The following is a 25,190-nucleotide window of genomic DNA, read 5'->3' on the forward strand; positions in this document are numbered from 1 at the left end:
AAATAAGAAATAATTAATCCTTATTGAAAGCAAAACCAGCCTATTGGGTTTATTTAATGTTTACATGATTTTCTAGTAGACTTAAGGTATGAAAATCCAAATTACGGAAATATCCGTTATCAAGAAAACCCCAGGTACCAAGCATTCTGGATAACAGGTCCCATACCTGTACAGAGAAAAAGGAAATAGGTTACAGCATTTTGAATCATTTGCTTAAGATGGAGTCACTGGGGAGCGTCTTCCTGTAATTCGGCACTTTCTGGATGACGGGTTTCCGGAAAATGGATCATTGTCTTGTATTTGTCATTTCAAGCAAATCAGAAGTTTGAAAAGAAGTCTTACAGTTATAGATGTTTAGCTTTCACAAGGCCAAGTTGTTCTAAAGGAGAGCGTTGCCCAGGCATGTGTCAGGAGTGTGTAATGCTGCCTGTCTGGTTGTGTGTAACACGCATGCTTTTATTACTGCAGTCTGTTGTTTTGTATAATCAGCATAAAGTGTTTGTGCACCTGCTTCTTCTTGCACTCAGCATATATGTTGTACAGGTCTCAGACTAGAAAATCATGTAAACACTAAACAAACCCAAATAGGCTGGTTTTGCTTCCAATAAGGATTAATTATATCTTAATTGGGATCAAGTATAATCAACTGTTTTATTATTACAGAGAAAAAGGAAATCATTTTTAAAAATATGCATTATTTGGATAAAAATGGAGTCTATGGGACACTGCCTTCCCATTATTCGGAGATTTCTGGATAACGGGTTTCTGGACAACTGATCCCATACTTGTATGTATAGTATGCAGTGTGTAGCATGGGTAAACGGGGTCTTTATAGAAACAGGTGAAACCCTGGCTTTGTTTACATGGCAGCAGCAAAGTGGAAGTAATGAAGCTCCGCGGATTTTGTGCTTTTCTGTGAAACTGGAACTATGGGATAAGGGGAAATGAGATGTAGGGATGAGCGAAATTTTTTGCGGAAATGACGCCCATAGACTTCAATGGGAGCAAGAAAAAATGTTGCCCGTCAAAAAAAATGTGTCACCCACAGACTTTAATGCATTTTGGTGAATTTTCTCACCGGCGAATTTTTAAGTAAAACGGGTTAAATTCTCTCATCCCTACTGAGTCATTGTACCTGCACACAGATGGTGGTGCATTTATACACTGGATACTAGGAACTGCTCACATTTATGGGTGCGTCATTCCTCCATCTGGCCACAGAGATGCAACAGGAGCAGATTCGGACTGGGCCGCAGGAAAAAACCTGGTGGACCCCCAAGACTTGAGGGCCCCGCCGGCCCAGACCCTATTAGCGCTGCTCCCTGAACTCCCTTCTGGCCCCTGGCTACCACCAAGAACAGGAAAAAAGGTAGGTGCAGAGGGGGGTGTTGCGTCGAGGGGGGCTGAGGTGTCTTCGCCTCTGGGGCAGGGACTGAAGTAGCAGCACCGGTGGGCCCCAGGCCCCCCCCCCAGTCCGACCCTGATCAGGAGATCATGTTCTGGGCGGTCAAACCACCCAGTAGGATTGTTTTGCCACCAATAAGGATTCATGCCACTTAGTTAGTATCAAGTACAGGTATAGGATCCATTATCCGGAAACCCATTATCCAGAAAGCTCCAGATTACGGAAGGCCACCTCCCATAGACTCAATTTGATCAAAATAATGATTACCTTTTTCTCTTGTTTCACCTTGTAGTTGATCCCAACTAAGATATAATTAATCCTTATTGGAAGCAAAACCAGCCTATTGGGTTTATTTAATGTTTTAATCCGGGATCAGTTATCCGGAAACCAGTTATCCAGAAAGCTCAGAATTGCGGAAAGTCAGTCTCCCATAGACTCCATTTTATGTAAATAATCCACATTTTTAAAAACGATTTCCCTTTTTCTCTGTAATAATAAAACAGAGACTTGGGGCAGCTGGGAAATGGACAAAATGTCTAGCCCCATGTCAGATTTCAAAATTCAATATAAAAAAATCTGTTTGCTCTTTTGAGAAATGGATTTCAGTGCAGAATTCTGCTGGAGCAGCACTATTAACGGATTCATTAAAAAAAAAAAAAAATCCCATTTAATATTATCCCTTTAATATTATGGGGCTTAACAATGCTGTCAATAGTACATATGATGCAGCTGCTGATCAGCAATATGTAACCGCAGAAATATTTTTAAAATGTTAAAGGATACATTTTTCTTCACAAAGGATATTTTCCATTATTTCTGTAGGCGGTCGGTTATTTCAGGTATGTGATAAAAGGAAACCCGCAGATTGTTTGCATTTTTGAGCTGGTTTTCCCTTGATGAATCACCAGATACTATACAGGTTTATGGCAGTCTCCCAACTCACTCATGAACTCCGAAAAAATTAAAAAAAAAAAAGAAAGAAAAAAGGAATCTAACATTTTAGCTGATAATTGGGAGCGATTTCTTAAAAGCTTTAGTAATCCGTCCGAAGCTTATAAACACACTTCAGCTCAGTAGAGCAAGCAGTATAGCGGCCCCCGCTTCTATTAAAGGGGTTGTGCCACTTTGAGATAACTTTTAGTATGATTTAGAAAGTGATATTCTGAGACAATTTGCAATTGGTTTTCATTTTTTATTATCTGTGGTTTGAGTTATTTAGCTTCTTTTTCAGCAGCTCTCCAGTTTGCAATTTCCCCAATCTGGTTGCTAGGGTCCAAATTACCCTAGCAACCATGCATTGATTTGGAAAATGAATAGGAGAGGCCTGAATAGAAAGATAAGTAATAAAAAGTAGCAATAGGAATAAAGGAATCTAACATTTTAGGCAATAATTGTAGCTATTTCTTAAAAGCTTTAGTAATCAGTTAGAATCTTATAAATACACTTCAGCAAGCAGTATAACAGCCCGCTTCTATTTAAGGGGTTGTGCACCTTTGAGATAACGTATAGTATGATGTAGAGTGATATTCTGAGACAATATGCAATTGGTTATCATTTTTTATTATTTGTCGTTTTTGCTTTTTATTCAGCAGTTATCCAGTTTGCGATTTCAGCAAGCTGGTTGCTAGTAGGGATGCACCGAATCCAGGATTCGGTTCGGGATTCGGCCTTTTTCAGCAGGATTCGGATTCGGCCGAATCCTTCTGCCTGGCCGAACCGAATCCTAATTTGCATATGCAAATTAGGGGCGGGAGGGAAATTGTGTGACTTTTTGTCAGAAAACAAGGAAGTAAAAAATGTTTTCCCCTTCCCACCCCTAATTTGCATATGCAAATTAGGGTTCGGATTCGGTTCGGTATTCGGCCGAATCTTTCCTGAAGGATTCGGGGGTTCGGCCGAATCCAAAAAAGTGGATTCAGTGCATCCCTAGTTGCTAGGGTCCAAATTAACCTAGAAACGATGCAAGATTAGAATATGAATAGGAGAGGGACTGAATAGAAAGATATGTAATAAAAAGTAGCAATAACAATACATTTGTAGCCTTAGGGTCAGGGCACACAGGCAAATTCGGGGAGATTAGTCACCGAGCGACAAATCTCTTCTTTGGGGCGACTAATCTCCCCCAAATTGCCTTCCCTGCCGGCTAAAATATAAATCGCCAGCGGGATGGCACTCATTTTCCGAAGTCGCCTGTTTCCTTGTGAGGCAACTTCGGAAAAAGAATCGATCCGAGCACAGGGTTGCCACCTTTTCTGGAAAAAAATACCAGCCTTCCTATATATTTATCTTTTGTCCCTATTAATAACATTGGGATCAGCCATTATTGTTACCGGCCAGGCCGGTGGCAACACTATCCGAGTGCCATCCTGCTGGCGATTTACATTTTTGCCGGGGGGAAGGCAGGGGAGGCAGTTCAGGGAGGTTAGTTGCCCCAAAGAAGAGGAGATTTGTCACCAGGCGACTAATTTCCCCCCAATTTGCCTGTGTGCCCTGACCCTTACAGAGCATTTGTTTTTTTAAAATGGGGTCAATGACCCCCATTTGGAAAGACTCAGAAGAAGGCAAATAATGAAAAAAACTATAAAAAATAAATAATGAAGATTGAAAAGTTTTAGAATTGGCCATTCTGTGACATATTAACGTTAACTTAAAGGTGAACCACCCCTTTAATGCATTGAAGCAGGCAGATGTGTGATATTTACTGAATGTCTGTAGGAAAGTAAGGAGAAAGTACATCCAGTTTATAAATAGGTTAGACTTCCCTTTCAAGCCAAAAGCAGCATGGCACATGTCACAGCAGAACAGACATCAGGTTTCTCTCTAGTTCCTTATGATTTAGGGCCCTTGCTGTGACAGGCAGATAAGTCCTTCTATTTGCCCTGCTGTCACTTATTTAGAGAACTTTCTCTATTTTATGTCTAAAGCATCAGCCTGTCATCACACACACACCAATGCGCTATTTAGATAAACATGGGCCATTTTGCTTTAGCTTGCTCTAAATGCAGTGCCAACCACAAAAGATGCCATTTTTAGTATAAACCCTAAAATTAGCCAAGGAGCCACTAAGCAGCAGCCAAATTCTGTGCTACCTTGAAATTAAATTATAATAAATAAAGAAGCTGCAGGTAAAATATTACAGGAGTTATTTTTCCAATTATAAACACTAATCTTTTACTTCAGCTGTATATTTTATCTTACAGAAAATAATACACGTTCTAACAAGTGGGAGTAAAAGACCCGCCGTCTGTCCATTCATTGGCTAATGTAACCTAGCATTTATGTGTGCGCTTGGTTTGAGTGTCAGCACAGTGCTTCATATGAGCCAAAAGGATGGACTTGTGTAGGTTAAATGGCACTGTTTTATTGTGGGGTTATTCAAATGCTACAGGTATGGGACCTGTTATCCAGAATGTTAGGGACCTGGGGTTTTCTGGATAATGGATCTTTCCGTAATTTAGATCTTCATACCTTAAGTCTACTAGAAAATCATGTAAACATTAAATAAACCCAAGAGTAGGGTTGCCACCTTTTCCCTCGGTGGAGACCTAGCATGGGGCCGTGAGATTGAGGGGGCGGGGCTGTGATGTTGAGGGACGGGGCAGTGAAATCGAGGGCCATGGCCGTGACGTTGAGGCGGGTCTATAACACAGCAATCGACGATTGGCCGATCGCCGTGTCAATCATGGGGAATCCAGCACGGTTTTCCAAATAAGGAAGTTTTGACCAGGGCAGTCCTTCAAAATACCGGGCTGTCCAGTTCAAAACCGGACAGGTGGCAACCCTACCGAAGAGGCTGGTTTTGCCTCCAATAAAGGATTAATTATATCTAAGTTGGGATAAAGTACAAGCTACTGTTTAATTATTACAGAGAAAAAAGGAAATCTTATTAAAAAATGTGGATTATTTGGATAAAATGGAATCTATGGGAGACGGCCTTTCCGTAATTCAGAGCTTTCTGGATAACTGGTTTCCGGATAAGAGATCTCATACCTATACCTGCTATTGGAGAAGGATTTATTTATATGAAACTGTGCCTTTAAATAGTGAAACCTTTTGTTGGATATACATTTTGAGGGGTATAGTTTACCTTTAAGTGCAGGTGCAATTCACAGATAGTGCAGAGTAAAAAAACAAATGTTTTAAAAACTTCTCATGAACACATCTTAGTATCCTTGCACAGAGGAACACATATGTAGAATCTATTTTCGGGGCTCAGCAAACTGGCAATGGATTTTCCGCCGCTCCACTGAAATTTCGGACATAAAGAAGTGGCAAGATTTCAAGGTATATATAAAGATATATAAATAGATATACATCTATGTAATAGTCAGGAATGGTCCCCCTAAGGTGTTGATAGTGTTATTAAAGGGGACCAGTCGCCCCAATAAATTTTTCAAAATCCTATTTTATCAGGTTAGTCAAACAAAGTGAACTTTAAATACACTGCATAAATTATTTCAATCTTGCTTCCATCAGTCTGGGAATTCATAATTATAGCAAGCAGGCAGCAGACATTGTTATTAAGACAAGCCTTGTATCATCTCAGAATCTTGTTTGTGCACCAGAATGGGGGACCTGATGTCCATCCCCAAGCCCTGGCTACACAATTAAACGGTGAAGAGAACGGGGGAATGCGGGGAGAGCAGTGACATGTAGGAAGTGCTGAATGGAAAGTGAAAGTAATTGCCTAAGGCATAGAGGAGGGGCAGACAATATTTGATTGACAGCTGAGATGTTTAAATGAGTTTACAACAGCTATGAATGCTTTAATAAAAAATAGAAATTGGATTTCATGTTTAATTTGAAAAGGACTTTTATTATACAGATTTTTGTGTCTCGTGACAGGTCCACTTTAAGGAGGAATATTAGGGTGGAATTGTCATTTTGGTAGGTAGCGCTGATTACCCCAACAATTTTTTCCTGCTGCAGAAAACCCCTGCCATAAATCCCATGCCGATAACCACAGCAATTTGTACTACAAGGTGAAAATTGTTTTTCTGTGGGAGCTTGCATCATTTAGGTCTGGCTAACTGATCCCATTCATGAGTCAGAGATCTGGAATGCCCAAGTGCAAAACAGTATGGCAGCCCTTAGCAACAGAAGGGGGGGGGGGAGGAAGTGTTTGGTTGCAGAATCCACTTATGAACCACTGAAATGTCTGAAAAACTATCCTGAAAACTTTACGAAGCACCCACTAGAGTCTGGGGGTGATTTCTTTTTTTATATGAAAGGCAATATCAGCAGCTAAAAAACCAGCAAGCAGCTGTAAAAACATACAAATTACTAAAGGGAGAATAATTTTCTATTTACTTTTCCTTAAACAGAAAGCAGGAGGCTTAGCTTGGCGTGCACAGAATCCCTTCTCAGCATTTTAGCGGTTATATGAAATAGGGGGCCGTACAGGTCAGAAATATAGGGTGCCTATCCATATGGATGGACTAAACACGCAGCTTCTGGGTAAAATTATGCAAAAGTGCAGAGATGGAATACTTTGAATATACAGGTACTAGGAATATAACATGGAATGAAAATTTCTTAGAAGGTAAAACCTGAGAATAAGGCACATTTCTCTGCTTAGCGGCTGCTTAAGGGAGTGGACCTGCCTACCTATGATAAAGGAACGGTAACACCAAAAACTGAAAGTGCATTCAAATAAATAAAATATAAGGTCTGGTTACCTTCCCATTGTTCTGTTAGGCTGCTGGGGGGAAAGGGTGATATCACTCCAACTTGCAGTGCAGCAGTAAAGAGTGACCGAAGTTTATCAGAGCACAAGTCACATGACTTGGGGCAGCTGAAAAACCGACAATATGTCTAGCCCCATGTCAGATTTCAAAATTAAATATAAAAAAATCTGTTTGCTCTTTTGAGAAATGGATTTCAGTGCAGAATTCTGCTGGAGCAGCACTGATTAACTGATTTTTTTTGTCCCTTTAAGGGTAAGGCCACACGAGGAGATTCGGGGAGATTTTGTCGCCTGGTGACTTCACGCCTCGTCTTTTGCGCGACTATCTCCCCGAACTGCCTCTGCGTTTTTCCCCATAGGCTACAGCGCAAAGTCGTCTGCCCTAATGCACACGCGGCGATGCGTTTTCAATAGTCGCCCAAAGTCGCCTCAGTGAGGCAACTTTGGGCGACTATTGAAAACGCATCGCCGCGTGTGCATTAGCGCAGGCGACTTTTCATTCTAGCCTATGGGGAAAAACGCAGAGGCAGTTCGGGGAGATAGTCGCGCAAAAGACAAGGCGTTTAGTCACCAGGCAACAAAATCTCTCCGAATCTCCACGTGTGGCCTTACCCTTAGATAGTAGTCTTTCTAAAGCAAACAATTGTTATTAAAGCAGGGCAACAGTACATTATATTTTAATTACTTTATAATGCTTTTTTTGGTGTTACTGTCCCTTTAAACTTGGATCCATACTGATCCACACTGCCTTTTAACATCCTTGGTGGGTAGGGTTGCCACCTTTTCTGGAAAAAAATACCAGCCATCCTATATATTTATCTTTTTTAAACATTGGGATCCACCATTATTCATACCGGCCAGGTCACTATTGAAATTATGGCTTAGAGGGGGTGAATATACCAAGTATTGCCTTATAATAAATATTTGGTTAATCTGAATTAATCTGAATTCATTCGGCATTATAGTGACTTCAATATCTAGAATGTATATGCTGGCATGAGTCTGATGCGATACATAATGACTGAATAATGACTGGTGCTTGTGTCCAGTGTTAGAACTTTAACCACATTGGTTCCAAGTGAACGAGAAAATGAGTGTGACCCGTTGATTACTCACCAGATTAAGGTTGTAGGTTTTGCATGACAGATCATCCAAGCTCTGGTTCTGAAGCTTCTCGGTTATTAATGTTACCATGGTAGTTTTCCCCCCCTTTTCAGCGTGTGAAATGGATAAGCTTGGGCTAATACTGATTGGCCATTTTAGAGGATAGCGTGGGGGTGGAGCTTACGCCTCCATCTTGCAAAAGCAGAGCTTCTTAATTCATTACAGGGTTCCAGTGCATTCTTCTCATCTGCAAAAGACAGAACTTGTTAAACCACAGACATTGAGCAGCAGAATGTCACCCATGCTATGCTAAAGGAAATGTATAAAATAACTGCATTAAAATATACAGAGGAAGTCTTATCCAATATACAGCTGTAACCATTCTGTGCCAACTGTCTATATCTGGAACGACAACACTATCTGAAAGACGTTTGCATGGCTTGATGTGCTGCACTTTAACACCACCATTACATCTGTTATTGACACTAGAATGGACTGTCCCATGGACGCCCAGGCATGCAGCCATGACACTTGACAGCCAACCACGAGCAAAAGACTAATACACTAATTGCACTAATACAAAGTGAATAAAGTACCCCCTGTTGTAAAATATAAGGATATTATTAGTCAACGAGGAGTTCCATGACCATATAAAAGCACAAGGCTGAAGACTCAGTCATAGAACTCCGAGGTGACTTCTAATATCCTCATATTTTGCAACAGAGGGTACTTTATTTATTATAATACATAAGTTTCAGTGAGTCATGTGACAGAAATGACATCACTACTTACCGTTTAGAACTGATGACATCACTAGTCACTGATTATAAGGATATAATACACAAAAGCCACGAATATCTTGTAAATTATATCCTTATAAACGGTGACTAGTGATGTCATCAGGTATAAACGGTGAGTAGCGATGTCATTTTTGTCACATGACTCACTAAAACTTGTGTATTATAATAAATAAAGTACCCCTTGTTGGAAAATAGGAGGATATTAGAAGTTACCTCGGCGTTCCATGACCTTCCTTTTTATATGGAACTCCTCGTGACTTATAATATCCTTATATTTTACAGTAGGGGGTACTTTATTCACTATATAGTTTACAACATATTCATGGCTTCTGTGTATTGTATAGGTATAACCACTATTTATAATGGAGATCTAAAGCCTACAAAACTCCTGGATCATTTTAGGTCACAATTTGAGTCAGTGGCACTGCACATGCTCAGTGTGCTCTAGGCTGTTGTCAAGCTTAGGAAATCAAGACACTAGCAGAAAATAAGCGTGTCATAGAAACGTCAAATTTTTCCCACATTTTAAACTTTCTGTTTGTGGTTCCACCAATTTATACTGCATTTCAATGGGTGCATTTCCCTGATTTTAAGTAATGTTTTCCCGGATTTTAAATCAAAATTTTGTCCTGTTGTTCCCAAAAATTATCAGCCACTTTAACCCTTTCCACACCTTAAACAGCTGGCAGGGAATTACAGCAATACCTTAGCTGGTGGCAAGAAGACTTTAGGGGGATGCAAACAGTCCATGAACCAATACATCTACATTAAAGTTAGGAAGCTGGAGGGGTGTGAGAACAAAACACAGATTATACTTTAAAGGAAGACTTAACCCCCCAAGAAACTGGAGAAAAATGCAATTTGTGCCACTTGACTGGAAGGCTAACCCCAGCTATACAATTATGTGTTCCGGAAATGTCATTCTAATAAAGCAATGAGATGAGGGTTTTCTTTGCTCCCCAGTCGGGAGAAGGAAACCTCAGCAGTAGCATTCTATTATCCTAACGACTTTTTGAACTGGGAAATGACTGGAAATCAATAGAATTGGCCAATAAGGCACAATAAAGAAAGTAAAAAAAGCAAGCTATCCACATTCAGTAGCAAACCAGCAGCCAATTGTAGCTCACAAGACACGATTTGTCAAAAGTTTAAAATGAGTAAAATTAAAAAAGATCATTACTCCTTGGATTTTCAGAAAGGAGAATGTCATATGACATCCTGCACAGAGTCGTAATGACTTGATTAATTGGTGGAAACTTTATCCACGCTAAATTAAGCCTTAAAATGGGCACTTGGCAAGGGAAAATCTGTTTTTGTGATGCTTCAAAACAAATTAAATTAATTAGTCATGTCATATGGGTCCCGACTCGACTGATATGGCTGCCATGGGATGAAGAAATTTCCCGTGGGTGTCTTACAGGAAGTCTATGCTGCAGGGGGGCTGGATCAAAAAACCAAGATGGCATCTTACAGGGCAGAGGGAGAGCTTTAGAAAACAGACAATTGCAAAACATAATAAACAGCATGGTAGTATGTGTGTGTGTGTGAATCATTGTAATGAACAGTTGACCTTTTCCTGACGGCCATTTTACAAAGTTAATTTAAATATGATATAATTAGACTGCTCCTAGTAAATCCTCTGTTCTATACTACTAGATGCCCCCCATTCTTGTAGTTAAGCCCTTGGGGATTGGGACAGAGAGCTGTAGGCTAAAGCAGTCATCCTCTAGAGATCCGGTGTCCGAGCAGTGAAATAACACTAATATCAGAGCTGAACTTGAGCCCATGACAAAATAAACGTGTTGAAACAGCCACACAGATGTATGTGTAAGATTCCATTCCACGGCTGCTTGTCTGACTTCCAGTACAGTCTATACACTAACTGCAGCTTACTCGGATGGAATCGGCTGTTGCAGGCACGTCAAGAGTCAACTTGCGCTTGATGCTTCTTTGGAAAGTAAAAATTCCATGGGGGATATCAATGCATCAAGGCCAGTTTGTTGATGTGGCGATACAGACTTCTGTTAAGGTAGCTGCTTCTAGTATGAAAACCAGAAGATATTTCTAATGGAAAAGTGCTCAGAGGAGAGGTCCATCCATTTATAAAGAATGCCTTGTTTTTTTAACTCTGATTTGGAAATTGAAAGGCCAGCATTAACAGAACCCATTACCAATTCTGTGATGCAACAAGGAAACAGCTATTTCCCTCCCCAACTGTTCACAATTAGGTTTATCGAAGTGAAGTTATTTTGGCCAAAAACCACATATTATATAAGCAGTTCCCTGATTGTGCCTCCCGTTATCTCCCCACAGGCTCACACCCAAGTGCTCTTCTTTCTCACACTTCCTAGAAGTCACCGGAGCCGCATGATATCTCTAAAAACCAACTACCACCGAACTGCTGAGCTTTCAAAGAGCCCCCTGTCTGCTTTTCAGACTGACCATATCTACACTGGCAGTCTCCACTTGGGTCAGACACTGGCCAACTTCATTGTGAATAATGAACATTATTGCTCCTGCCTTAAAGGAGAAGGAAAGGCTAAAACCAAGTAAGCTTGATCAGAAAGGTCTATATAAAAATACACCAGTAACCCCTCAAAGTAATGCTGAGTCCTCTGTTAAAGAAACACAGCATTTCTTTCCTTCTATTGTGTACTCATGGGCTTCTGTACCAGACTTCCTGTTTTCAGCATAAACCTTCAGGGCTTGGACTTGAGCATGCTCAGTTTGCACCTCTCCCCCTCCCTGCTGTAATCTGAGCCCAGAGCTATGAGTGAGCAGGGAGAGACTCAGGCAGGAAGTAATGTCACACCAAGCTAATATGGCAGCTGCTATCCTAAACAAACAGAGAGCTGGCCCGGGGTGTCAGGTAAGAAAGTAATCACTTGGGGGTGCCAAACTTTTGGCACCCCCAAGTGTAAAATGGTATTCCTTCTCCTTTAATGCATACTGGACAAAGAACTGTATATGCCACATGCACAATTAAACAGAATATGCCAGTATGTGATTAACCAATACAATCCTGGCCTAGGAATTCCATTGCACCCACACACTCTATCACTAAGCAACTCCACAGCAATATTTTATAAGCATGCCTACGTGATTACCGGAATATAGTGTAATGTCATAGATTTATGGCAAGGGTTATATAACAGGCCTATCTTTATAGTTATACTGCAGTCATTGTCACTTTGCATAGGCCCCAAAGTAGCATCCACTAGATGGCAGAGTTAATGGCTCAAACCGAAAAAAACTTTGGAGCAGGCACTCAATGAAGGCAATCTTCCACCAGGCAAATAAATTTAAAGTGAAGAGTTTATTGTGTCCACAGCCTTACGCGTTTGGTGATAAACACTTAATCATAAGCTATAGCGCCTGCTCCAAATTTTTTTTTCGGTTTGTCTGCTCCCCGTGCTGAGGGCGGTGCACCTGGGCCTCTTCCCTTGTGTGGTGAGTTATCAATTTCTACCTGCAGACCCTAAACTACAGATTTATTATTGATAGAGTTAACGGCTCAGATTGCAAAGTGAGCGGCCAAAACTTCTGTGAATAGGTTGGTCTTTAAATTTTCCCTTTAAAGACATATGTAAATTAAAAATCACAAAAAACGACCAACTGCAAACTAAATAACTTTCATCGGCACACAAGTTAAAGACGTTGTTCACGTTTAAATTGTGATGTACAGATGGATATTCTGAGACAATTTGCAATTGTTTTTCATTTTTTATTATTTGTGGTTTTTGAGTTATTTAGCTTTTTATTAGAGATCCACCGAATCCAGGATTCGGTTTGGGATTCGGGCTTTTTCAGCAGGATTAGGATTCTGACGAATCCTCCTGCCTGACCGAACCTGAATCCTAATTTGCATATGTAAATTAGGGGTGGGGAGGGAAATCAACTTTTTGTCACAAAACAAGGAAGTAAAAAATGTTTTCCCCCTTCCCGAGATTGGGGTTCGGTATTTGCCCGAATCTTTTGCGAAAGATTCGGGAGTTCGGCCGAATCCAAAATAGTGGATTCGGCGTATTCCTACTTTTTATTCAGCAGCTCTCCAGTTTGCAGTTTCAGCAACCTGGTTGCAAGGGCTAAAATTCCCCTAGCAACCATGCATTGATTTGAATAAGAGCCTGGAAAACGAATAGGAGAGGCCTGTATAAAAAGATGAGTAGGAAAAGTAAACAATAAATGTGTAGCTTTACAGAGCATTTGTTTTTAGATGGGGTCCCCATTTGAAAGCTGGAAAGAGTCAGAAAAAGAAGGGAATTCATTAAAAAAAAACTATAAAAAAAATGAATAATGAAAGGCAATTGAAAAGTTGCTTAGAATTGGCCATTCTATAACATACATAAGGCAAGAAACTCCTTAACTGTAGTGATAGTGAAACTATATTTTACATTTACAGCTATGATTTTGCCTTCAAGACTTGATGTTTCCAAAGCTTTATAACAGAGGAAAACAAACTAAAGATTTTTTTCGGTTTAGGACACGTCACTAAAAAGGTGCGGAAAATAGATTAGAAATTATCTTTTGATCGGTAAAAACAGAAGTTAAGGCCATGATACAAGTGAGGGGCGAGAGCTGTTCCATTTCCAGCAGATGTGGGAAGGGATTTATGCCCAGCAGTAAAGATTACACATTAAGGTGAAGGGCAGATGATTTCCCTGCCACTTGTATCTTTGTCAGGAGCCGTTACCTACCCAGATGCTCCAGAACAAACAGAGCCAACAGATGGGATATTGTGCTCGGACCCTGACTAGGCGGAGTAGTTTGCAAGCTTCCAGCATGAGAGTTCACAGACCTGACTGGGTTCTGCTTTTTTTTTTTTTTTTTGGAGGAGGAGGGCATTTCTTTTTTATGGTCAAAATGTTGAATTCGTATTGTGAATTATCCAAACTCGATCCGAGTTTCAATTCGAATCTCAAGATTTATCATACTCTGGCCCTTTAAGGAGAATTAAATCCTAAAAATGAATATGGCTAAAAATACCATATTTTATATAGTGAACTTATTGTTAGAGGCTAAAGTTTGAGCTTGTCAATATCAGCAATGATCCAGGACTTCAAACTTGTCACAGGGGGTCACCGTCTTGGAAAGTGTCTGTGACACTCACATGCTCAGTGGGCTCTGATTGGCTGTTGAGAAGCTAAGCTTAGGGCTCGTCACTAATTATCCAGCAGAAAATGAGCTTCCCTGCCTGTAATATAAGCTGATGCTACAGGTTTGCTGATTATTAAGTTCTGATGCCAATTGCACTGGTTTCTGAGCTGCCATGTAGTAATTATCTGTATTAATTACTAATCAGCCTTATATTGTGACATTTCTATTCTATGTGTACTGTATATTGTGAGTGGGTCCCTAAGCTCAGTAAGTGACAGCAGCACAGAGCATGTGCAGTGAATCAGCAGAAGATGGGGAGCTACTGGGGCATCTTTGGAGACACAGATCTTTACTGCTAAAGGGCTGCGGTTGCCTTGGGCTGGGACAGAAGCACAAAACATCATGTACAGCATTTCTAACTACTTCTTTAGTTTAACTTTCCTTGTCCTTTAAGAACTCAAATTAGACTATTCGCCCCCTAAAACCTGCTGAGTTCATGTATAAGTCAATGGGAAAGGGCCAGGGACCAATTTGGACATGTAGCCTTCCTGACATCCGAGTTTTTTCAGAGAAAGAACTCAAATCGGGTTAAGTCAGATTTGATTCCAATTCGATTCGGGTTTTTGAGTCGGTAAAATTTGTGTGAGTTTTAGATATTCGTTTTTTTTATTAAATAACCCCCCCAATGGAATTTTAAATAAATTCAAATTTAAAGGAGCTTAAAAAAAACCTTTGATAAATGTGCCTCTTATAATAAAGTCCAGTGACATCACTGTGCTCAGAACTGTTACATCATTATTAAATTCAGTGTTACTTTGTGTGTTTCCTGTGTTTATATTTATACATGTATTACGCCAAGTAACCCACTGACGGAAACGTGCACCAAGCAGATGGTAAATATCTTGATCTGCTCGAACGCCTGACAGAAATGATGGATATTGCTGGTACTTTTCTGTTTATTATTCTTTTCTCATACACCCCCCAGACAGATGCTACGGCTCCCTATAAACCCGGGGATGGAGAACACACGCAGGTTACATAGATTATTTGCCCTAGACAGGTCTGGGATATCAGACTAGAGACATTTTGCATATTCTGGCTTTGCTTTAAATACAGGACAGACTCCGTTCCAAGCTGAGGGAAATATAGATGCGGAAGGTGAACTTGACCTTTAAAGGGTAGTTCCCCTTAAAATGAATTTTGTATGATGCAGACAGGTGAATTATAACAAAGTATTAAAATACGAAAACCAGCTGTAGGTTTCAGTTTTTAAATGATTAAATTTTATCGGCCCATTTAGACTTGTACTTAATTATTGCGGATTCATCCAATAATAAGGGGATAAAGATGTGAAGCTGCCTTATGATTGCTGATTTCCGGATCAGGGTACCACCCTTTGGTTAAATAAAGAAAACTTCTGAGAACCCCACATCCTGCACATGTGTTCAACTGGAAGCATGACAGCCCAGCTGAGTACCAGCAATGGGTTAAAATTATCATTAAAAGGGATACTGTCATGGGAAAAAATGTTTTCTCAGTTAATAGTGCTGCTCCTGCAGACTTCTGCACTGAAATCCATTTCTCAAAAGAGCAAGCAGATTTTTTTATATTTAATTTTGAAATATAACATGGGGCTTGTCAGTTTCCCAGCTGCCCCCAGTCATGTGCTCTGATAAAATTCACTCTTTATAAGTTGGAGTGATATCACCCCCTCCCTTTCCCCCCCCAGCAGCCTAACAGAACAATGGGAAGGTAACCAGATAGCAGCTTCCTAAACCTGGCCACAGATGTAAAGATTTTTAAAAGATCTTTTCGTTACTGTTAGACCAAGTTTATCTTAAAACGATCGTTTAAATGTACGATTTGTCCATCAACTAAAAAAACCATTTCAAGCAATGTTGTCTAGTTGAAGCCAGGAAAACTGAGGGTAGTTGCCTGCTTGGCCCTGCAAACAATTGGACAATAGATAGATTCCGCTGTGACCGATGAATTTCTAACCTGGCCGTTCAAATTTCTGACCAATGGACAAAAAATCGTTAGATTCACGATCGTTTGATTCCCATTAACTCACGATAATTTGACGAATTGGTTGGATTGCACTAACATCTGTCATTCACCAAATAAAAATCTTTGTGTCTGTGGGGACCTTAACACAAGATAATAGCAGCCTGGTAGATCTAAGAACAGCACTCAATAGTAAAATCCAGGTCCCACTGGGACACATTCAGTTACATTGAGTAGGAGAAACAACAGCCTGCCAGAAAGCAGTTCCATCCTAAAGTGCTGGCTCTTTCTGAAAGCACATGTCCAGACAAATGACCTGAGATGCACCTACACACCAATATTACAACTAAAAAATACACTTGATGGTTCAGGAATAAAATTTTATATTGTGGAGTGAATTATTTGCAGTGTAAACAGTGTCATTTAGAAATAAAAACGACATCATAAAAATCATGGCAGAATCCCTTTAACCTATAACGGTTTGGCAGGGGATGCTGTTGTAAAGGAAAGAACACCACCAGTTGTTGCCTGTCACCACAATAAAAAAAAAAATAAAAAAAATACGAGAGCCAGGCCCGACCATATGCTGGATACCAAAAGCAGCGGGGCTGAACCCCCAAATGTCAAGAGTAATATCCTGTAGATCAGAGGTCCTGCCATCGTTTACAACAGCAGAATAAGGGAAAGGCCAGGAGATGTTTCCAGACTGATGAAAAGGAAGTTTAAAGAGGAAATTGACTTCCCTTAAGAACACTGGAATTTCAAGTGCCTTTCCTTTTTTTCTTTTTGGAATAAACAGAACGTCACTCCATGAGGCCCACGGGCCCAAGTTCAGCAACGTTTGGCTTGTCCAGATATAATCTTGCTACAGTTTGGCGGACAACGAACACTTATCTCCTGTGATTGTCTAACATATTTTGTATTTGTAATTAATTATATATTTTTTTTGATTACTAACGAGCATTTGATGTCTTCCTTCCAGGCAGATTATCTGATTGTTACATGAATCCGTGACACACAGCAGATATCTCTCTGGTTTATGTTACACTGATCTGATAGGACCTGTTGTGTTAACACATCAAAACGATCATTTACAAGCACTATAGAAACCAGCCATGGGCAATGGCCAGGCCCTTTAGATCTTGTGCAACTGTAACTCTCGGAATCCTGCGGACAGCCGAAGGTTATTAGATCAGTGCTGAATGTTTTAACTCAGGATTTGCGGGACAACTGCAAGTCAGTACAGCAGAGCTCCTTTTTTTTTTTTTTTGCATCAGATTAGTGTGATTGCTATAGGGATTCCGTCTTTCCTGGAAAAAATACCATAACAGTACAGGTATGGAACCTGTTACTCAGAATGCTCGGGACCTGGTGTTTTCCGGATAATGGATTTTTCCGTAATTTGGATCTTCATGCCTTAAGTCTACTAGAAAATCATGTAAACATTAAATAAACCCAATAGGCTGGTTTTGCTTCCAATAAGGATTAATTATATCTTAGTTGGGATCAAGTACAAGCTACTGTTTTATTATTACAAAGAACAAGGAATAATGTGGATTATTTGTATAAATAAAGTATATTTGTATAAATAAAGATTTGTATAATAAAGAGTCTATGGGAGACAGACTTTCCGCAACTTGGATCGTAATACTTTAAAGGTGTTGTTCACCTTTGAGATAACTTTTAGTACTATGTAGAGAGTGATATTCGGAGATAATTTGCAATTTGTTTTAATTTTTTATTACTGAAGGTTTTTGAGTTATTTCGCTTTTTATTCAGCAGCTCTTCAGTTTGCATTTTAAGCAATCAGGTAACTAGGGCGCAAATTCCCCCAGCAACCATGCATTGATTTGAATAAGAGACTGGAATATGAATAGGAGAGGGGCTGAATAGAAGGATCAGTAATATCAACACATTTGTAGCCTTAAAGAGAATTTATTTTTTAGTAGGGGACAGCGACACCCATTTGAAAGCTGCAAAGAATAAAAAGACAAGTAACTATAAAACTATAAAAAATAATGAAAACCAATTGAAAAGTTGCTTAGAATTCTATAACATAATAAAAGTTACCTTAAAGGTGAACCACCCCTATAAGTCTACTAGAAAATCATGTAAACATTAAATAAACACAATAGGCTGATTTTGCCTCCAATAAGGATTAATTATGTCTTAGTTGGGATCAAGTACAAGCTACTGTTTTATTATTACAGAGAAAAAGGACTGTTAAAAAATGGATTATTTGTATAAAATGGAGTCTATGGAAGGCGGCCTTTGCGGAATTCGGAGCTTTTTGGATAACGGGTTTCCAAATAACGGAATCATATCTGTATCTATCTTCCCTATTAATAATATTGGCATCAAGCATCACTTTTACTGGCTGGGCCGGCAAAACACTGATCTGAGAGTGGTCCAAGTGCGTCTAGAGCAAGAGATGTGGTTATAACATCTTATAAACAAGCTCCACGCTGTATTCCCTCGTCATATTTCACAAATTGGATGTTGAAAGGTGTTTCAGTAATTCAAGCATTTTCTTATGAAACACAGAGCCCTTCGGCAAACACTCACTACTTAAGCATAAACATATCCGTATCGGTATTATGATAAAAATCTCAAAGATCTGCAGCCTTGCGGATATTTCTGTACTTTGGTTACTGTGTCGTGCGCTTTTTGAGCACAAACATCTACTTTTCGTCAGCTGTGATTTATTTTGGCCAGTTCCTAAGAACTCTTGTTATAGAAAGTTCCTTATTGAATGGGAAAACTCTGGCAGGGGTGTTTGGGTCCTGTGCCAGGAGCAGAAAATCATTGCCGAGGTCACTCAGATCGACTAACTACACCTCAAAGGCTCATGGATCTGCCAAGACTCCGATGAACAATTTACATAAAGAATCCCAGTCCTGTATGACTAGAAAAGTGCTCAAGAAACACCACCTGCTATTAAATGCAGCAATTAAGTCTCTGGTGATTTAAGGGTGGTGACAAACGGTAAGATTCCGGGGCGATTAGTTGCCCAGCGACAAACCTCTTCTTCGGGCGACTAATCTCCACGAAAAGCCTTTGCGCTAGCTAGAATGTAAATCGCCGGCGGGATGGCACTCTGAGCACTTTGTTTTCCGAAGTCGTCTGAAGTTTTCTCGTGGCTAAGTGCCCCTAGTAGACACGAAACGCATCAGGCCTTTGCTTTTAACTATGGAAAATAAAATGTAAATTTTTAACTTTTATCATCTGGCTCCTGCTTTTCTACTTGTGCCATCCTTTTTTTTTATGTTTTCTAGTGTTTACCACCCTAAAGGTAAGGAGGTAAGGCTATAGGAGTGGGATCCATTATCCAGAAAGCTCTGAATTACAGAGAGGTCGTCTTCCATAGACTCCATGTTATCCAAACAATCCCAATTTTAAAAAAAGTGATTTGTTTTTTCTCTGTAGTAATAAAACAGTACCTTGTACTTGATCCCAACTAAAGTATAATTAATCCTTATTGGAAGCAAAACCAGCCTATTGGGTTTATTTAATGTTTATTTAATGTTTACATGATATTCTAGTAGATTCAAATTACGGAAATATCTATTATCTAGAAAACCCCAGGTCCCAAGCATTCAAGATTAAAGGAAAACAGCAGCTACATTTACACCAGCAATGTCTCTTTGTTATGCAGCCCCTTGGGTTCAGCCTGTGTACAGACAACATATTATATCATCTGGTCATTGTCTAGATAAGGTGACACACATAGAAAAGCCAATACCTTCTTCTTACAGTGCTCCTTGGTTTTACTTTAGATAATCATTGATCCGCTTAATAAAATCTGAGCAATACTATAAAATTTAATTTAAATAGGGGGGTGCAAGCATTTTTCTCTTTAATCACTTTTTTACACCTATAACAAAACACCATGGAGCAAATAAACTTTGTTTTGAATTCATTTTTAAAGTCTATTATGGCTTACTCATGCCCCTGAAGTGCTTACACAAGCCATTTAATAGGTTACAGTAAGTGATAAATGTTGTTTATGCAAAACAGAACACACAGACAGTCTGCAGTACAAGTATTACTGCAACTCTGACCCACACCTACTATAAACTTCCCCTTACACAATGATATCAATCTGCATTCTGCAGCACAATGTATGGAATAGGAATTTGGGATGTTTAATGGCCCGTCTATTGCCGATCTGTGGAAGGGGACAACTTTTCCTTTTCCACCTGGGGATGGAGCTGGTGACGGGAGGACCTAGACAAATAAAACCCAGTGATCACGTCGGACACCCCGGCAGCTCATTCACTGGCTAGTCAGATGTCTGATTGTAATTGGTTGGTACATACAAGCAGGTAACCAACTTTGTGCAACGAGTGGACAGCTGGGATTGCTGGGAAATTACTGCCAGATAGGTCTCAGCTTGCTTATTACACATATTTTAGGACAAGGCCACGTGTTGTTTTTATAAATGCACAGATGAGCGTAAATACGCCAATGAATCCAAACACGTATGATAATATGCATTTTTTTTAGCCTGTAGATTTATTTTCCCAACATGCATTTCTGTTTTTCCTCGTTCCCCACAATTCCACTCGAAGAATTTTAGTAAACTTTTGTGAAAAAAAGCTAAGCGGAAAAGCAATTTACATGCAAAATGTAGCCGTAATGATCGTCAATATGCAATTTAATTATGCCACCAGCATACAACGCCGCAAATACGTATATGTGCAATCTATCTTGCCAGAGTTTGGCCGCCATTTTGTAAATATGCCGCGTATTTTCCAAACCTGCGGGTCCCATAGAGTTCAATAATGTGGCGTTTCCTTGGCATATTCTGCTGAAAAACAAATACTGGCATTGCGCAGCAGATGTTGGCTTACAAGTACCCCATAGGAGTTGCTATAGGGTGCATGCCATTATTTTCAACGGGGCTTAATTTTGTGCGTATTTATGCTCGGCTGTACATTTTTAAAAACGCAAAGTAAAAACGCCACATGTGACCTCGCCCTTAGTGCTAGCCCTTCATAAACATAATGCATTAAAATACTAATAATGCAGAGCATTGAGTAATTGGTAGAAGCCACATACTCATGGAGATCCCATATAGACCTCATGGATGATTTGGAAGGATTGTTTTGGCCCAGGTCATATCCTGATCTTTTTCTAAGGGTCAAGAACACACTTTTTAGGGGGGGGAAGGATCTGGGGCCCCAACCACAAGGGACCTCGTTTGTTTTTCCTCCACATCCTGTGCCGAAAAACCATTTTTCTCTGAGAAAGAAAGATCAAAATAAACCTTTGTGTGAAATACTCCTGGAACATTTTCAATTGATCCATAACCTTATTTAATGAGTCTGATCAGCATATGTGATTGGGAGGTTGTAGAATGTGAGCCAACCCACATAGAGGTGTTTTACAACCTCAGCTCTATATTTAGGGTGGCAATACACAATTTATATTAGACATCAAATTCATTATTAGTCCTGTTTTTATGTATTGGAGACGGATAAGCACCAATTATTGATGACGTTTATATGAGAGGATAATAAATAATAATCTGGATTTTTCTAGTGAATAAAACAAGGCCACTTCCTCCTTGGCGTTATTCTGTGCTCGATGAATTTTAGAGTTTCGGTTTATCTGTACAAAGTTCCTTTAATAATGATCTTCATAAGCAGGACCCTGTTCCCATGGACTCTTGTTGATGATTTACAGTTATCAAAAACAAAACGTTTATCAGAAAGTCACCTGCCGATAAGAAAGAAACGGTTTCTTGTCAGTCTTAAGATCGTTGAAGACATCTGTTGAGTAACGGCAGAAGAGAGCCGGTGAGTTTATCAGGAAATATTAGGAAGGCACGTGATGTTTGACAGCAGCTGACCAAAGAATAGCTCTATAATTCGCATGAAAAACACACACAAATGCTTAAGGTGGCCATAGACGCAAAGATCCGCCCGTTTGGCAACATCGCTAAACGAGCGGATCTTTCCCCGATATGCCATTAACGAGCATGGCTATATCGGGGGTAATCTGAACGTTTGGCCAAACGATCCGGCTCTGGCAGGATCGGTCGGGTCAAAATCAAACCTGTCCGATCGACCAAACGGCCGATCACCGCCGGACGAAAGATGTTGGCACTCTCCACACATGATCCAAAAATCGTACGAATCCTCGATTCGTACGATAGGATTTGTGCGTCTATGGCCAGCTTTAGACGCTAGCAACACAAGTACAGCTCAAATACATTCAAATGTTCTATTGCGTTAATAATGTAGGAAAGTTTTAATCAAAGAAAACATAGTAATAGATCAACCACCCCGGGAGCATGCCATGAGCGTAGCTAGCATAGAGGAATGCGTTGGAGGGGGGCACTACAAAGTCAACAAGAATTTCAGTAATGGAAAAGACTCTTTCCTCCAGGACACAAGTGTCACTTCCCCAGTACACCAACTGCATTTTCAGGCTGAGGACGCTGGGAGTTTTCACTAACAATTGATGGATATCTTAGACAGCAGACTAGACAACCTGCAGCCCACAAAGAAGGCCTCAAATGGTTTTAAAATGAATGGGGTAGTTCACTTTTAAATTAACTTTTAGTATGTTATAGAATGGCCAATTCTAAGCAACAGAGCAAAAAAACTTTTAAGGGCATATTTATCAAGCGTCGAAGAGCAAATTCAAATTAGAATTTTTTTTTCCCGGAAGAAAAACTCTATTCGTACGAATCAAAAATGATTCGAATTTTAATTCGAAATGTAATATTTTCTTAAATAAACTCCCAGTCGAATTGTGATTTGATAAATGGGCCTCGTTGTTATTGCTTCTTTTTATTACTCATCTTTATATTCAAGCCCTCTCCTATTCATATTTCAGCCCCTCATTCATATCAATGCATGGTTGCTAGGGTCATTTGCAAATTGGAAAGCTGCTGAATAAAAAGCTAAATAAATCAAAAACCACAAATGATCAAATATGAAAACCAATTGCAAATGGTCTCAGAATATCAGTCTCTACATCATAATAAAAGTTAACAGAAAGGTGAACAACCCCTTTAAGGATTATCACATGTTCAATCCCCAACAGCCAATCCTCTGCTTTGAAATTCTGTCACACAGAATTCAGTCCACAGGAAAATTGAATACAATGGGTGTTCTCAGATCACTCTGAAACAACTTTGATTTCTGCCACAGTTAGAAATGTCTTTTTGGAGGCCATTTATCTAGATGGACATTTTATCCAGAAGTATTTACGGTAAGTATTACAGGTATTGGACCTGTTATACAGAACGCTTGGGACCTGGGGTCTTCCGAATAATGGATCTTTCCGTAATTTGGATCTTCATACCTTAAGTCCACTAGAAAATCATGTAAACATTAAAGAAACCCAATAGGCTGGTTTTGCTTCCAATAAGGATCAATTATATCTTAGTTGAGATCAAGTACAAGGTACTGATTTATTATTACAGAGAACAAGGAAATCATTTTTGAAAATTTGGATAAAATGGAGTCTATGGGAGACAGGCATTCCCTAATTGGCAGCTTTCTGTATAATGGGTTCCCGGATAATGGATCCCATACCTGTACTAATAACCCTGCTCTTTGCAGAAGGCTCGCGTATGAATACTTGGGCATAAAGGAAGACAATCCCTGCATGCCACCAGAATATAAATAAATATATATATAAATAAATATATAAATATATATATATATATAATACACAAAAGCCATGAATATCTTGTAAATTATATCCTTATAAACGGTGAGTTCTGATGTCATCAGTTATAAACCGTGAGTTCTGATGTCATTTCTGTCACATGACTCACTGAAACTGGTGTATTATAATAAATAAAGTAACCCCAGTTGTAAAATATGAGGATATTAGAACTTCGGACTTGTGTTTTTATATGGTCATGAAACTCCGCGGTAACTTATAATATTCTTATATTTTACAAGAGGGGGTACTTTATTCACTATATATTGATTGCACACAGTCGTGGTTCTTACTGAACAAAAATGGATGGAAGTATAGAGGCAGTTTTCGTTTAAAGATAAAAATGCATCAAATTAAAGATTAACATTGTTTTAAAGCAGGGCATAGTTTCCCTTTGAGCAATGTTTTCATTAGAAATAAGCAGTTTCCTAATAGCAAGAACAACGAGAGGGAGTGGCCCTGTTGGTTGAGAAATAGGCTCCCAGAAGGAGCCAGGAAGGATTATTTCCCCTCTTAGGCAGATTGGAAATGGCTTGTGATGGGGTTATTCTCCTTCCTCTGGCAGTTCACCAGCAGTTAAGCAAGCTTAATTTGGACACAAAGGTTGACCTTGATGGACATGTCTTTTCCCCAATACACTGTATCAGCAAATAAATAAACCGGCAACTAACGAATTGCCCAATGGAAACTGTTACCCCGGTGCTCAATATCTAAGTGTCAATAGGCTCAAAAACGTTGAATGAAATATTTGCTTCACGGACCCCCGTGCAAACCAATTAAAGTAAATTCTGAACCCCACACAACTAAATCTGATGTGCCATCTGTGTGCTTTGAAGTCATCACAAAACAAGCAGTCTCTGGTCTTAATATGGTTGACTTGGCAGAGCTAATGGAGTGGAACAGACTTTGTGCTTGCTGATGGCTCTGGGAAACAGAAAAAGATCGGAGTTTGATGAAGCCACGGGACCATATGTCCTTCTCAACGTTTTTCAGGCAGTTGATCCTTGCTACTATTGGAGGCCTCTGTGGTTCACTTTCCCAGTTAATCGAATGGCCATCCATAATATCAATAACCAAATAAAATAAAATTAGATCATCATTTAATAATGTCTATGACATGGTGAAATAGTTGTGTCACCATCAAGGTGCCCAAAGACTCCTTCTCCATTGAGATGAATAGAAAAATGTCTCAAGCACCAGCATTTGCTCTTGTCAACCTTAAAAACAAGGTGTACAAAACATCCGAATCTCAATCTTACGGTATGTTCCCTTAACTTATTAAAGGGGCATTATTAAACTGCCAGTTGCAGATGCAGAACACATCACCTGCTTAGTTTAGCTTTGTGCTACAGGAAACAAAATGGCAGGCTCGGTTTAAAAATGATTCTTTTGGAAAGCCAAGCGTGCTGCC

The 25,190-nt window shown here is 39.7% G+C and overlaps 1 protein-coding gene across 4 annotated transcripts in view; it reads right to left on the reverse strand.

Annotated features, from left to right (window-relative positions):
• fam53a.L (family with sequence similarity 53 member A L homeolog) overlaps positions 1-25,190 on the reverse strand; it is a 74,783-nt gene that overhangs the window by 36,771 nt on the left and 12,822 nt on the right. For all 4 annotated transcript variants that reach the window (XM_041587534.1, XM_018227931.2, XM_041587539.1 and 1 more), the window contains exon 2: positions 8,208-8,442. In XM_041587534.1, the coding sequence (XP_041443468.1) occupies positions 8,208-8,285 (78 nt within the window). In that variant the 5' untranslated portion in view covers positions 8,286-8,442. The remainder of the gene's footprint in view (positions 1-8,207; positions 8,443-25,190) is intronic.

The sequence above is a fragment of the Xenopus laevis genome, chromosome 1L (assembly GCF_017654675.1).
Source record: "Xenopus laevis strain J_2021 chromosome 1L, Xenopus_laevis_v10.1, whole genome shotgun sequence".
Lineage (NCBI taxonomy): Eukaryota > Metazoa > Chordata > Amphibia > Anura > Pipidae > Xenopus > Xenopus laevis.